Genomic DNA, 16000 nt, shown 5'->3' on the forward strand with positions numbered 1-16000 from the left:
AATAGTCTGTCGCCTCACAGTGACATCTCAACTTTTGTCTGCCCTTCCGTTTCCAGATTGCCGTCACGAAAGCCAAAGTGGATTTCTCCAGTGTAGTGTGCCTGCCCCCTTCCGTCATTGCTGTGAACGGGCTGGATGGAGGAGGGGCTGGCGAAAACGATGATGAAGCAGTGCTGGTGTCCCTGTCTGCGGCCCCCAGCCCCCAGAGCGAAGCTGTTGCCAATGAACTGCAGGAGCTCTCCTTGCAGCCCGAGCTGACCCTAGGCCTCCACCCTGGCAGGAATCCCAATTTGCCTCCACTCAGTGAGCGCAAGAATGGTGAGTACATATGGAATTCTTGCATTGCCTAATTCGAACCAAGGTCTTCATGTGCGTGATCATTACTTTATTTCACGTCCTTGAAAGTTTCTTTACTCTTACTATTCTTATGGAATAGAGAAATAGTAAGTTTAGGTGATCATTTTTTTTTTTTTTTTTTTTTTAAAAGATTTATTTATTTATTTATTTGACAGAGAGAAATCACAAGTAGATGGAGAGGCAGGCAGCGAGAGAGAGAGAGAGAGAGGGAAGCAGGCTCCCCGCCGAGCAGAGAGCCCGATGCGGGACTCGATCCCAGGACCCTGAGATCATGACCTGAGCCGAAGGCAGCGGCTTAACCCACTGAGCCACCCAGGCGCCCAGTTTAGGTGATCATTATAAGCCCAGCATTTCCTGCCTGGGTTATTACAACTGCTTTCTGAGTTGTCTTTCTACTTCTCTGCTTCTCCCTCCCAACCCCTTTCATAAATTCATTAATTCAGCAAATATTTATTGAACATTCCTATCATAAACTATACTAATATTAGAAGTTAAATGATAAATAAGCCTTTGTCATTAGGAAAATTATCCTATACCTTGTCAGAGTAATCTTTTAGACCTCCCTAGCTTAATAGTTTTCAGTGACTGCTGTGGGGGGTAAAAACAAAAGCCATGTTTTACAAGGTTTGCAGGGTCTGGTCTCTTTCTGTTTCATTAGCTTCTCTTTTCATTTCCCCATTCCTAGTTTTTGGTTTTTAAATTTATTTTTTTTTATTTTTTATTTTTTTAAAGATTTTATTTATTTATTTGACAGAGAGAGATTACAAGTAGGCAGAGAGGCAGGCAGAGAGAGAGAGAGGAGGAAGCAGGCTCCCCGCTGAGCAGAGAGCCCGATGCGGGACTTGATCCCAGGACCCTGAGATCATGACCTGAGCCGAAGGCAGCGGCTTAACCCACTGAGCCACCCAGGCGCCCTGGTTTTTAAATTAAAAAAAAAAAAAAGTTATTTACTTATTAGAGAGAGAGCGCGCACACCCTTATGTGTGAGTAGGGGGAGGGGCAGAGGGAGAGAGAGAGAATCTTAAGAAGATGCAGCACTGAACACTGAGTCTGGCAATTCAGGGCTTGATCTCACAACCCTGAGATCATGACCTGAGCTGAAATTAAGTCGGATGCTTAACCGACTGAGCCACCTAGGCACCCGTAGTTTTTGCTTTTTATTTTATTTTATTTTTAATTTTTTAAGATTTATTTATTTTGAGAGAGAGGGAGCATGTGAGCATGGCAGGGGTGGCACAGAGGAAGAGGGAGAGAGAGAATTTCAAGCAGACTCCAAGCTGAGCGTGTGGAGCCCTGCGTGGGGCTCAGTCCTACGACCCTGAGATCATAACTAGAATTAAAACCAAGAGTTGGACATTTAACCAACTTTGCCACACACGTGTCCCAGTTTTTGCTTTTTAGTACTGTTTAAAAGAATTCAGTCTTTTTTTTTTTAATTTTATTTATTTATTTGACAGAAATCACAAGGCAGGCAGAGAGAGAGGGGGAGGCAGGCTCCCCGCTGAGCAGAGAGCCCAACGCAGGGCCTGATCCCAGGACCCTGAGATCATGACCTGAGCCACAGGCAGAGGCTTAACCCACTGAGCCACCCAAGTGCCCCTAAAAGAATGCACTCTTTCTCTTTCTTCAAACTTTTGTTAATTAAAAAAACTGTAATTTGTTATAAAAACAAGATTTCAGAAAAGATGGGAATAGTAATACAGCAAATATTTATATACGCACAGGCCATCTGGCTTATGCACTGTTCTCCATGGATCTTCATTCCCGGGGTAACTACTGCCCTGAATTTGATATTTTATTGCCAAGTATTTCTGTATTTTTTAACATATGAATATATTCCTAATAATTGTAAAATATTATTTCTCCTTTAAATATTGATTTATATTTAAATATAAAATAAATAAATAAATATCAAATAAATTTGATATTTTATTGCCAAGTATTTCTGTATTTTTTTAATTTATGAATATATTCCTAATAATTGTAAAATATTATTTATCCTTTAAATATATTTAAATATTGATTTATATTTAAATATATTTAAATATTGGTTTATATTTAAATATTGATTTATTATTTCTCCAATAAATATTTATTGGAGAGAGAGAATTATGTGTATTCTTCTGCAACTTGTGTTTGTTCAATTTTTATTTTCCTGTGAGTTATTAAAAGTATTCTGTAAGTGCATGTCATCTAACCTATGAATCATTATTTATCAAAAAGTCTTACTTTTCGGGGCGCCTGGGTGGCTCAGTGGGTTAAAGCCTCTGCCTTTGCCTGAGGTCATGGTCCCAGGGTTCTGGGATCGAGCCCCGCATTGGGCTCTCTGCTCGGCAGGGAGCCTGCTTTCCCCTCTCTCTCTGTCTGCCTCTCTGCCTACTTGTGATCTCTGTCTGTCAAATAAATAAATAAAATCTTTAAAAAAAAAAAAGTCTTACTTTTCTGTAGTGATTTTTTTTTTTAAGATTTTATTTATTTGGGGACGCCTGGGTGGCTCAGTCGGTTAAGTGGCTGCCTTCGGCTCAGGTCATGATCCCAGCGTCCTGGGATGGAGTCCCGCATTGGGCTCCTTGCTCCTCGGGGGGCCTGCATCTCCCTCTGCCTCTGCCTGCCACTCTGCCTGCCTGTACTTTCTCCGTCTCTCTGACAAATAAATAAAATCTTTAAAAAATATATATATTTTTTATTTATTTGACAGAGAGAGCACAAGCAGGGGGTGTAGCAGGGAGAGGGAGAAGCAGGCTCCCTGTGGAGTAGGGGAAACCCAATATGGGACTGGATCCCAGGACTGCGGGACCATGACCTGAGCTGAAGGCAGGGGCTCAGCCAACTGAGCCACCCAGGCGCCCGACTGTATTGATCTTTAGTGTTGGCTTTATCTGTTTCTCAGTGTGCATGGGTTCGTTTTTATGTCCTCTGTTCTGGTTTCACTGGTCTCTGTTCATCTGTGTTACTACTAGTAACTAGTCATCTTAGTTACTACTGCTTAATGATTAGTTTTGTTATTTGTTAGGACAGTCTTTTTCTTGCCTTTTCTGTCTCCAGAGTTGTCTTGACTATTCTTGCCCTTTTTAATTTTTCATAACTTTAGAACCAGCTTGTGGAGTTACGCAAAAATAAAACAAAACCAGAAACCTCATTGGGACTTTTTTTTCCTCCAACATTTTATTATGAAAAGTTTCAAAATAAATGATAGAGTTTTACAATGATGATCTTTAATCCGCCTCTTAAATTCTGCCATTAACATTTTATTATACTTGCTTTGTCACATGTCTATTCATCCCTCTATCAATCCATTGTGTTTTTTTGATGCATTTCCAAGGAAATTACAGATACTAGCTGTTTTATTTTTATTATTTATTTATTATTTATATTTTATTTATTACATTTATTGATTATATATTTATGTATATATATTTATAAATTAAATATTTATTATTTATTTATATTGTATTTATTTATTATTATTTATTTTATTTTATTTTTGTTTATAATTTTATTGAAGTATATAACATTAGTTTAGAATACCTCACAAATTGTAAGTGTCCTGGTTGTTGAATTGTCACAGAGTGAATACTGCGTATAATTGCTGCTTTGTGAGGAAATATTTCCAGCATTCCAAAACCTCAAAATATTCCCTCTTTTTGCCCAAAGCAAACTACCATCCTGACTTACAACACCATGAATTAGTTTTGCTAGTTTCTGAACTTCATGTAAATGGAATCATGCTATATATGTTCTGTTTCTGGCTTTTTTTTTTTAAACAGTTTATTTATTTATTTTATTTAACAGACAGAGTTCACAAGTAGGCAGAGAGGCAGGCAGAGAGAGACGGGATGGGGAAGCAGGCTCTCTGCTCCATGGGAGCCTCTGTGGGGCTCAATCCCAGGACTCTGAGATCATGACCTTAGCTGAAGGCAGAGGCTTTAACCCAGTCACCCACCCAGGCGTCCCTGGCTTACTTTGTTTTAAAATTCATTTGTGTTAAATTGTGTGTGGCTCTAGTTTGTTTTCATTGGAATATAATTCATTTGTTTTATGATTATAGTGGAATTTGTCTATTTTACTTTTGGTAGGTATTTGGGTTTTTTTAGTTTGGGGCTATTACAAATCATGCTGCTATAAAATTCTTGTTTGTCTTTTGGTGTACTTCTTGGGATTTTGATTGGAACATATCATTTGTAGGTTATTTGGGAGAACACACATTTTACGTATTGGGTACTAGTTTTATCTGTCCGTTAGTTTTCTCTCTCCAGTTAATTAGGTCTTCTTTGATGTCTTTTCACAGAGCTTTGCAATTTTCTCCATAAAGATCATGCAAATATTTTATTAGGTTTATTCCCAGGTGTCTTCTTTGGGGGGTAGACATTATCAGTGGTATATTTTTATAAAATATTTTCTGACTGTTTGATGCTGGGGATTGAAATACTAAACTTTTTAAAAACTCCCTTGACTTTTCTACATTTGTGCCTTCTATTTGAGTTACCATTCTGTCCCTGCTCTTCTTGTCAACTCTTACCTGTCCTTCAGTATTCTGTTTGGGCATCACTGCCTTTGAGAAGCCCATCCTAACTCAGTCAGTGTTTGGTGTCCTTGTTTCGATTTGACAGATTACTGTTTATCGGTATACTTCATCACTATATTATAATTGGAATTCTCTTGTCAGCAACACAAGTGAGCCTTTGGAAACTGAAATCAGACCCTCTTATGCTTGTCACAATCCTCAGTGTCTTTCTGTGAGGGTTATGATGAAATCAGGTTTTTTGTTTTTTGCTTTTTTTCCAAAGATATGTCTATTTATTTTAGAGAGAAGGTGAGATTGTGTACCCGTGAGTGGGGGAGGGGGGGCTGGGAGGAAGGGGGAGAGAATCCTTAAGCAGACTACCCTGCTGAGTGCGGAGCCTGACGCAGGACTTGATGTCGCAACCTTGAGATCACGATCCGAGCTGAAATCAAGAGCCAGCCTCTCAACCAACTGAGCCACCCAGGCGCCCCAGTATCATAGTTTTAATGACGTGGGCCTGGTATCCTCTCTGACCTGTTTTTTTCTTACTTCTGTCCCCTTGCTCTACTCTGCTTTTGCCACATTGACTTTCTTGAACACATCAAGTATGTTCCTGTCCCAGGGCCTTGGTACTTGCTGTGCATTTACCGAAGTTCCTGCACAAATGTCATTTCCTTAGGGAAGCCTTCCTGCCTGTCTTACCTAAAATGGCACCTCCCATTACTCTCTGTTCTCTGTTTTTTTCCAAGCACTTATTATTATGATGTGTGTGTATGTTTGTATATGTGTGTCTATGTTTATTGTCTATATTCCCCTGCCTTTGATAGTATGTTTCAGGAGGCTAGTGGGCAACCAATAAATATTTGTCAAATGAATAGATGAATGGTTTACTTGTTTGTTCCACTAGAGGCAAGAATTCTGTTTTTACATCCATAGCGGGCAGTGTAACAGAAACTCAAAGTTTTTATTTTGGGAAATAATGGACACTCAAGCATTTTTTTGGTTTTCTTTTCCCATTTCTTTTTTTTTTTTTAAGATTTTATTTTATTCATTTATTTGACAGAGAGAGAGAGAGATCACAAGTAGGCAGAGAGAGGGGGAAGCAGGCTCTCTGAGGAGCAGAGAGACCGATGCGGGGCTCGATCCCAGAACTCTGAGATCATGACCTGAGGCGAAGGCAGAGGCTTAACCCACTGAGCCACCCAGGTGCCCCTTTTTTCCCACTTCTAAATTCTGTTTTTCTCCCCCAAGGTGGCAGAGATTTCAGCTTATTTATACACTAAGGTGAAAGAGTTAGTCCGGAGGGAAAGCTGAAGACAGAAAAGGAGGAAGGATAGGCGAGGAGGTGAGAGGATGGGGTTCAAAGGTATTGGCTCTGCCTGGAGCGGGGGTAGTGTCCACGATTGCTCTGGAATAGGAGCAATGGCAGTGAAGGTGATGACAGACAGCAAACGGCAAACCGCTAAAATCTTGGGCAGGAAGTGGAGGAAATTGATGCTGACAGCTGTGGTGGTCTCAGGGGAGTCAAGAGCAGCTGTTGCTGTCGGGGCAGAGGTGTTGGTGCATCTTGGCCTTTCTCTCTCAACTCTTCGGCAGATAAATCAATTGAGGTAACCCCCTTCCCCCATTTTGAACAACTCTCTAACCTTCCCAAGATCCTGAAAGAGCAGTTTATATCCCTTTCTCTGCTTTCCCACATTCTAGAGACTTCACTGTTCTGGCTTCTGTCCCTATCTCTCTCTCCAGAAGCTGCCAACGCCGAAGTCATCAGTGTTCTTCTAGATCACATAGGCGCTCCTAATCCTCTTTGACCTCCGTGTAGCATTTGACCTGACTGGCCGTTCCCTCTGACCTGCAGCTTTACCTCCACTGACATCAGTGACATCACTCTTCTTGACTTTTCAAGTCTGCTTTTATAGCCACTCTTCTCTGCTCAGACCTTTGCCAGCTTCCTCTACCCCCTCTTAAATTTTGTTATTCCCCAGTGTTGGGCTCTAGGGCTCTTTTACTTCTTACTCTGTATTTTTATTTTGAATGATTCCCCCCAGAACTTTGGCTCTAACCACCATCATATGCTGTTGATCGATGCCTCTATTACATCTCCAGGCCTGTTTTGTCTTGCCCCCGAGCTCCAGACCCCTATGCTCCGCAGACTCCCCGTGCTCAGAGCCCGGCTCCTCATCTACCTGCGGTTCCTGCTGGGTTCTCTGTTGGAGGAGTTGGCACCTCCCTCCACTTGGACATTCAGATATGGGGTTGTTTTGTTCTGTTTTCCTCCTCAATGGAAACTTTTAAGAGTTTTGTTTTATAATCAGATAAAATGTAGGAAACAGAAAGTTCCCTCCTAGTTACACAGTTCAGTGAGAGCCAATAGCAGCAGTTAACATATTTTTCTGTCAGCTTTTGTGTGCTCATTTATTTATTCTTACACAAATATATATTGTATAACTTACTTTCATGTGATTTTATTTTCATGAGATTTTCCTTTATCATTCAGTGGTCTTAAAAAAATTATTTCCTCTGCTTCATATTTGAATTGTGTATTGAATTGTGTATCTATAACAGCCAGTCTCCTATTATGAGACCCCTAATTGTTTTTATTTTTTTCTATTCTAAATAATACTGCAAGAAACATCTTGGTGTATAAATTTTGGTGTAAGTATCTGAAGAACAAACTCTCAGAAGTGGGTGACAAGATATGGACATAAAGAACATTTTCCCTTTCTTGTTGTGAAAGTAACATGTTTGAGTGTGAAGTTTTTACTTTCTTTAAGTCACTGTTCCCAAACTGTCCCGCAGAAAGATGATAGCATGCTAATTTTGGAAGTAATTTTTTTCTTCCATCGCCCTTCTACCTGCTAACTCTGTCTTTCTTCCCAGCCACCAGTCACCACCTTTTTTACATTCTGCAATGTTCATATCTACTGAATTCATTCTTTTCTTGCCATCTTTATTACTGCCACTTAGTGCAGACTCTTGATAATGCCTTTCTTGGATTACTGCAATGACGGCCTTTTAACTGGTCTCACCTTGTTTCTAATCTTGACCCTTTGGCCACTGGGATGATTTTTTCTAAATGATATATGAGGTTCCTGCTCTCCAGGTTGAAATCACTTCATGGTTCCCTTTTCTCCGGGGTAAAGCTTATTATGCTCCTCAGGATGGTAAACCAGCTCCTTCAGAACCAGTTCTGCCTCATCTCTCATCTCTTCCCACTCACACTAAAAGATTTGGGATTTCCCAAAGAGAGAGAGACTTTCATATCTCAGTTTCACTTCATGTCCTATTTTTTCTTTCCCCCTTCCCTGAATGACCTTTCTCCTCCTGACATTTCCACGTAGTCAAGAATTAGGGGAAGGTGCCGCTTCCTTCAGGATTCTTCTTCCCACTGCCAGAGAGGGCTAAGGGTTTGTTCTGACAGTGTTCTTCCAAACTACCCTACGAGTAATATCTAGTTGTTACTGTGTTTGCCTAGAAGAGAAGCTTTCTGAACACAGGGATTATGTCTGTTTTTACTTATTGTGGTATCGTTAGTGCCTAGTCAGAAATTCTGGTGTGCTGATGAATCAGCTGGAGTGCCCGTTAAATGCAGACTCCAGGGTAAATCCGGGAGAGGCCTGAGGTTCCACGTCTCTAACCAGCATGCGGGTGATGCCAGTACTGTTGGTCTGGAGGACCACACTCTGAGTAACACAGTCTTAGAATGTGATAAGAGTTTGATGAATGTTGGTTGAATGTACGAACAAATGAATAAATGGTGAAACTGAAACTATTAATGCACTGAAACATTGATTTTTTTTTTCTTTTTTAGATTTAAGCAGTTAAGAAGGTGATTATTGACTCTGTTGCTGGACAGAGGGGGACAAACCAGTTTAATTCAGGGTTTAGAATCCATTCCTATATAGGTGAAATATGTTATGGAATAATTCTTTTATTCTCTTAATTAGTGATAGAACATTTAGATCACAAGTCTTAACTATTTTTTTAAGTTGATCCCTATAAATTTCAAATTTTCTTTTTTTAAAAAAGATTTATTTGAGAAAGTGAGCTTGCCTGCAAGTGGAGGGAGGGCCCGAGGGAGGGAGAGAGCGAGCTTCTCCAGCAGACATCCTGATGATCTTGGAGCCTGATGTGGGGCTCGATCTCAGTACCTTGAGATCATGACCTGAGCCAAAATTAAGAGTCGAATGCTCAACCAACTGAGCCACTCAGACACCCCAAATTTGAAATTTTCAGTATAATCCTACTGTGTAAAAACCGCTGTTCTGGTTGAAGAAACCTGAATGGAGAAGCCAGACCCGCACTTACTTGTCATCCTTCTTGCTCCTCAGGAAACTCTTGAAAAAGCACCAGTTGAAAACTTCTCATCTGGATTGCATATCCCTTATAATTTGAGCTGTGTCTGATACAACTTCAGTTGCTAGAATGGTTTCCTAACTGCCTGGGATCCCAAATTGATTACCTGTGATCATGCTTAGAAGGGAATATGGATACGTGAAACTGACAAATATAACGTTGTATACATAATTATCATTTTGGCAAGAGAAAAGAAACCCAAGAAAGTGGAATTGTGTTCAACATTAGAAAAGAACTAGTGGGGGGGAAGCTGATAATTAGAACAGTAATGAAGGGGAGGAAAGGGGCTTAATAAAAAAAATACTCTAGGGACCCCTGGGTGGCTCTGTCATTCATTGTCTGCCTTCTGCTCAGGTCATGATCCCAGGGTCCTGGGATCAAGCACTATATTGGGCTCTTTGCTTTGCAAGGAGCCTGCTTCTCCCTCTCCCACTCCCCCTACTTGTATTCCCTCTCTTGCTGTCTCTCTGTGTCAAATAAATAAATAAAATCTTTTTTTTTTTTTTTAAGATTTTATTTATTTACTTGACAGAGAGAGATCACAAGTAGGCAGAGAGGCAGGCAGAGGCAGGAAGGGAAGCAGACTCCCTGCTAAGCAGAGAGCCCGATGCGGGGCTTGATCCCAGGACCCTAGGATCATGACCTGAGCTGAAGGCAGAGGCTTTAACCCACTGAGCCACCCAGGCGCCCCAATAAATAAAATCTTTTAAGAAAATATTCTATAAGAAGGTTGATGACTACAAAACAACTTACATGATAGAATGTATGCCAGTGACCAGAAATACTAATTGCTTAACAAAAAATCAGTAGTTACCAAAATAAGATTCTTTTACTATAGGGAAAAAATAGGAAATATTGATCAAGTTTCTTTTTTATTCCATCCTGCAGCCACAAGTTAAATATCTGGACAGGGGCAATATTGTCAGTGTCTAGTTGCAGGGCCTTCTACTTGTGCACCTTAATGGTGCTTCTTCCTGTCAAGAGAGGGGTAAGAGACTGCTGTATGTGCCAGTGAGATCATTACTATATTCTACGCCAGGTGTTTTTTACATGGCTGTTTATAGGAAGGTAAAGATAAGAGTAGAAATGGAAAATCCTTGAGAAGATTGCGAAATTGGAAAGTGTAGTTCTAGACCAGAATAAATTCTAGAGTTAGGTGCTTTTTCATGGATGGTATACTGTGTATTGGAAGAATGGAGTGAGAAATTTCTTTCTTCTCAGATCAATTTCATTTAGAACCGTATCTTTTTTTTTTTCCCCAGCTTCTGGGCTGTTTAATGGGATTGATGTTAGCGAAAGTTTTGTAAATATGTATATGGTAATCTAATCTAAGTACAACTTTACTTTCTAATGACGTGTTTCCGTGAAGTCTCATTTATTCTGGATATGTAGTTCACTCACTGTTTAGAAGGCCTGCCAAAGATGTTTAGATTCTGGTAATACCTTTCCTTTTTTCTTGACCTGGAATTTTCTCTCTTCTTTTCCTACATGATAATTTAGAACCATATCTTATATGAAAATTCAGTGGTTTAGCAAGGGTCTTTACAGGGCATTAGGCAGTGAAGGTCCGGATGCCTCTGTTTCCTAAACAGAGGAAGTTGGAGCCCTAATGAGAAGAGGAGCCTTTCATTAACCCAGCCCTTATTGGCCTAATTGGAAAAAGTTAGTAGAGAAGTTTCAAGATATATTTTTTAAGATTATTCCTCTGTCATCTTCTAGGCTGAACAGTTACTTTTTAAAGGTAAAATTGAGCATGGATGGATCAGTGAGTTAAACACACAGCTCTTGATTTTGTCTCATTCAGGTCTTGATCTCAGGGTTGTGAGTTCAAGCCCCATATTGGAGCCTGCTTTTAAAAAAAAAAAAAAAAAAAAGGTAAAATTGGTCTATCTGTGGATCCTCTCCAATCTGGACTTGGAGAAGCCTGGAAGTACCTGTTTAATGATTAATCCCATTGGCTGCAACTAAGAGTTCTGGCCTATGTTAAATGAGTTTATCCAAAGCGAAATTTAAGTTTCACTTTGCTTCTTCCTTTAATGGCATGGTGCTCTTTGGCTATTCTTACATATGCACTCTTAACACTAATCTGATATTACTGGTTTTTTAAGTATGAGTTCATTTCAGAACTGGCTGAGTCTGTTTAAGGCTTATTTCAAGAGCCTCTAGGTTGGGAGCTGAGATAGTTTTTGCTTCTTTTCCTTATTACAAATATATTACATTTCACTTATCTTACAGATTTTTGTGGGCAAGCATGGGAATTTTGCCAGAATTCGTATTTCAAGGCTTCTGTTGGAAAGTGCATTCCATGTTCCACATGATCAAATTACAAATGGACTTTTGAAATATAATCTATTTATAAGTTGAGGACTTCCTTATATCCTAAGAGATGTGCCTCTTCAAGTTTGGGAATCATAGACTTAAGACACAGTGAATAATAATTAGCTGGAATGTGTTACTCAGAAGGCACTGCAGACAAAAGATAAATTAATGATGATAAGTTCATAAAGGTTTCTAAGAGAAAGCTCGTATTTGGGAGATTATATTCTTTTTTTTTTTTTTTTTAAGATTTTATTTATTTATTTGACAGACAGAGATCACAAGTAGGCAGAGGGGCAGGCAGAGAGAGAGAGAGAGAGAGGAGGAAGCAGGCTCCCCGCTGAGCAGAGAGCCCGATGCAGGGCTCGATCCCAGGACCCTGGGATCATGACCTGAGCTGAAGGCAGAGGCTTAACCCACTGAGCCACCCAGGTGCCCCTGGGAGATTATATTCTTGACCTTTTATTTTGTCCTTGACTTTTAAAATTTTATTTCATACAGTCATTTGTACCTTCCTACAATTCTGCTGTGGTACTGCCATGACCACTATGGGAATTAGTATTCAGCAGATACTTATAAAGTGCCTATAGTAAGGGAGACACTGAGAAAAATGTTCAAAGGTATAAAGAGGAGTAAGTTGTACCAGTTACCAGTTTTTGCTCTATTCCCTCCTGTTCCTTTAATGAACAAACCAGTAGCTTTTCTCAGAGCTAATCAGTGTGATCCACCCCGCCCCCTGCCTCGGCCATTTTGTGCTACAGACTAAATTTGAGGCTAGTGGCCTGTTTATGGGGGATAATTTCTTTGGGACATTGATAGTGGTTGACTACCAAGCAACCTTTTTGAAAATGATGAGATTTACCTTTCCACTGTGCTGTCTTGTTCCCTTCGTAAGCATCCCATAGGCAGCTATCCTGCACTTCTTGTGTTCTGGCCAAAGAATCCTTGCTTATATATTAAAGCTGATAAGAAATTTGTAGGATTTGAATTTTTGCACTTTGAAGGGAGGTCTCATTCTCATTGTTCTCCAACTCACCAAGGATTGAATAAATAAAGACTTGAAATAATGCCCACAAAAAAATTGCATGTATCTTTACTTACAGGAACCTTAATTTCTGAAGCATGATCCTACAGATACGAACATACTTAGAGAACAATGGGATAGAACATTCAAAATTATGTCTTTGGAGCTGAAAAATCTTATACTAATCACACACCTTGAAATTAGATTGGTGACATATATTTTACCATTCAAGTATTTTTTCTTTTTGGGGGGAAAGATAATAACATATATAGAGAAAAGTATGTAAATCATAGGATAGTTTATAGAATAACCATAAAGCAAGGAAAGAGTTGTGTAACCACTACTCAACAACAGCTCACTGTGAGCCCCAGAGAAGCCTCCTATATGTTCCTCTCTGAACACAACCCCATCTTTCCTTTTACCAATTTTGTAGTTCTAAACAACATAGTTTAGTTGAAGTTTATATGAATGGAGTTCTCTATTCTTCTCTTGCTCAACATATGTGGTGTTCATTTACATATATGGTTTTAGCTCATCCATTTTCATTACTGTATAGTGGCTGCAGCTGTGGAAAAGTACTCCATAATTTTAAGAAATCTAATCTGCTGATGGACATTTGGGTTGTTTCCAGGTGTAGGCTATTACAGTGTTGCTCGGAATGTTCTTCAGCTATCCTGGTACCTCAGTATGTGCATACATACACAGGAATGGAATTTCCTGTAATATGTCTAGTGATATAAAAGTATTGGGTAATACTAAACTGTTTTCCATAGTGGTTGTACCCAGTTTATATATCTTTCAGCAATATATGAAAGTTCTTTTGCTTCATATTCTTGCCAGCATTTGGATTTGTTAGATTTTTAGTGTTCACTACTTGCTATTTGTATAAATATCATATGTTCTTGATTTTCATTTTACTGTTTTCTAATGAGATTAAATATCTCTTCTGATATTTATTGGCCATTTGGATTTCTTCTTTTGTGAAGTGTCTAGTGAAATCTTTGTTGTCTTTTTCTTGTTGACTAATAGACATTCTTCATATGTTGCTGCTTAAATGTGTTAAAGGTATCTTTTCCCACTCTGTGATTTGTTTTTATTATTCTTGTTATGGTATCTTTTGATGAAGAATTTCTAATTTAATGTAATTGATTTGATTTATGAGTCTCCTGGTAAGTTTTGTGTTCTAATTTTGTTGTATGGGGTTAAGATAAGGCCCAACTTAATTTTTTAAAAAAGATTTTAGTTTTTTTTTTTTTTTTTTTTTAGAAATAGAATTTTTTTTTATTTTATTTATTTATTTGAGAGACAGAGATCACAAGTAGGCAGAGAGGCAGGCAGAGGGAGAGAGGAGGAAGCAGACTCCCCGAGGAGAAGAGAGCCTGATGCGGGGCTCGATCCCAGGACCCTGGGCTCATGACCTGAGCCGAAGGCAGCGGCTTAACCCACTGAGCCACCCAGGTGCCCCAGTTTTTTTTTTTTTTTTTAAGAGAGAAAGAGAGCATTCCAGTGGGGTGGTGGGGAGGAGCAGAGGGGGAGGAAAGGGGGAGGGAAAGACTCTCAAGCAGATTCCACCCTGAGTATGGAGCCAATGCAGAGCTTATCCCAGGACCCCAACATGACCTGAGCTGAAACCAAGAATTTAACTGACTGAGCCACCCAGGTGCCCCTTAATTTTTTTTTTTTCTAAATGTGCTCTCCTTAATTGAAAATACTCCCACTTCCTTCAACCACGGATCAGCAAAGCTACCTCTTTGGTATACCAAGGACTTAACCTCATGTGTGGGTGTGTTTTTGAGTTCACTGTTTGTGAACTCATTGGTCTGTGTGTTGGTGCCTGCACCAGGACCTCACAGTCTTAACTATGATAATTATGCAATAAGCCCTGTTATATGAGAGAAGTAAGTCCTCTCACATTATTCTTTTTCCAATAGTATCTTTTCTTTCTTGGCTTATTCATTTCCCTTTGCATTTCCATATGAATTCTAAAATCACTGGGATTTTGATTAGGATTTATTGCATTAGCTCTATAAACCAATATGGGGAGAATTAATATTTTTGGAGTATTACACTATGAACATGATATATTTTTCCATTCATTTAGATTTTCTGTGAGGTCTCCTGATGAGGTTTTATAATTTTTTTGTATGTTGATCTTATACTTCTTGTTAGATTTATTTTTAGAGCTTTCATATATTTTAATGCTTTTGTGTTACCCTTGAAACATTTTTATTTTCTCACTGTTGCTGATTCCTTCTCCCCCTTTTTTAAAAGGAATAACAGAGTTTGTATTTGTTTTCTGCCACGCTGGGTGGAATAGAAAGTAAGAAGGAGAGAATTGCCGTGGAAAGGACACACTAGGTCCCCCTTCATAGGCTTTTCTCCTTCTTTGTGTAAAGCTGAGGAAGTACTCATTTGTTCTCCATAAGTGTTATAGCCTGTGGAAGAAAGGGCAGAGCATGTATTCTTTCTCTGTAAGGGTACGCACTGTATCCTTTCAGTTTTCAGTGTTGCCAGGAGGTACTAATTAACTGCTGAGAGAAGTAAAAATTTTGAGTGGGCTGTTTCTGATCTAAATTACAGTTTTTTCATGGGGAAATGAAAGAGATTTGTTACTTATGTTCCTCAGGAAGCCCGGTTGTCAGGGATTTTCTAGAGTAGGTCTCCCAGCTAATGTGAAAATGCCCAAATCTTAAGTATGTCAATTCATTAAATGATTGTTTAAAATGTGATTTAGAGAATTTCTCAACCTCATCTCAGCACTTTGAAATAGTTTCTCATTCTCAGGCATTCATCAAAGGTTTTTCTAGGTTCCTGGAGAAAAACAGATACCAGGTAGAATCTCCCTCTTAAAACAGTGAAACCGAGGGACGCCTGGACGGCTTAGTCAATTAAGTGTCTGACTCTTGGTTTGGGCTCAGGTCATGATCTTGGGGTCCTGAAATGGAGCCTGTGTCCGGCTCCACACTCAGGGTGGAGCCAGCTTGAGATTCTCTCTCTTCCTCTGCCCCTCTCCTGCTCATGTGCACTTTCTCTTTCTCTCTCTCTCTCTCAAATAAATAAGTGAATCTTTAAAAAAAAAATCAGTGAAACAGAAACAAAATGAATGGATCTCATCTCGCAGAGTAAATAGCTGTTAGCCTATAGCTTATTTACCTCATCTTCTGCCAAATGCACATTTTAAAAAATAACTGAACTAATACTATGCTTTTTTCATTTAGCATTACAGCCTTAAGATTTTTCAGATGTCATTGAAATGTTTTTAAAATTAGCCTTTATAATGGGTGTATGACATTACATTCTGTGCCATCACTTACTTAATTTTTCCCCTCACTGGACATTTGAATCATTTTCTATTTTTCACACGTAATGCTAGTATTCAGTAAAATCCTTTAAAAACCTTTTTCTGCATTTTGGATTATTTCCTTAGAAGTGGAAATACTGTC

At 39.2% G+C, this 16000-nt stretch overlaps 1 protein-coding gene across 4 annotated transcripts in view; it reads left to right on the forward strand.

The window, feature by feature from the left end:
- The window catches only part of MRTFA (myocardin related transcription factor A), a 195021-nt gene that overhangs the window by 74189 nt on the left and 104832 nt on the right, over nucleotides 1-16000 (forward strand). For 3 of the 4 annotated variants that reach the window (XM_004771275.3, XM_013045097.2, XM_013045098.2), the window contains one exon: nucleotides 57-318. In XM_004771275.3, coding sequence (XP_004771332.1) covers nucleotides 57-318 — 262 coding nt within the window. Of the gene's footprint in view, nucleotides 1-56; nucleotides 319-16000 lie in introns of those variants that run through there. The other variant, XM_013045099.2, reaches the window with a different exon arrangement.

This window comes from Mustela putorius, unplaced genomic scaffold (genome assembly GCF_011764305.1).
Source record: "Mustela putorius furo isolate JIRA1106 unplaced genomic scaffold, ASM1176430v1.1 tig00000738_pilon_pilon_pilon, whole genome shotgun sequence".
Taxonomy (NCBI): Eukaryota; Metazoa; Chordata; class Mammalia; order Carnivora; family Mustelidae; genus Mustela; species Mustela putorius.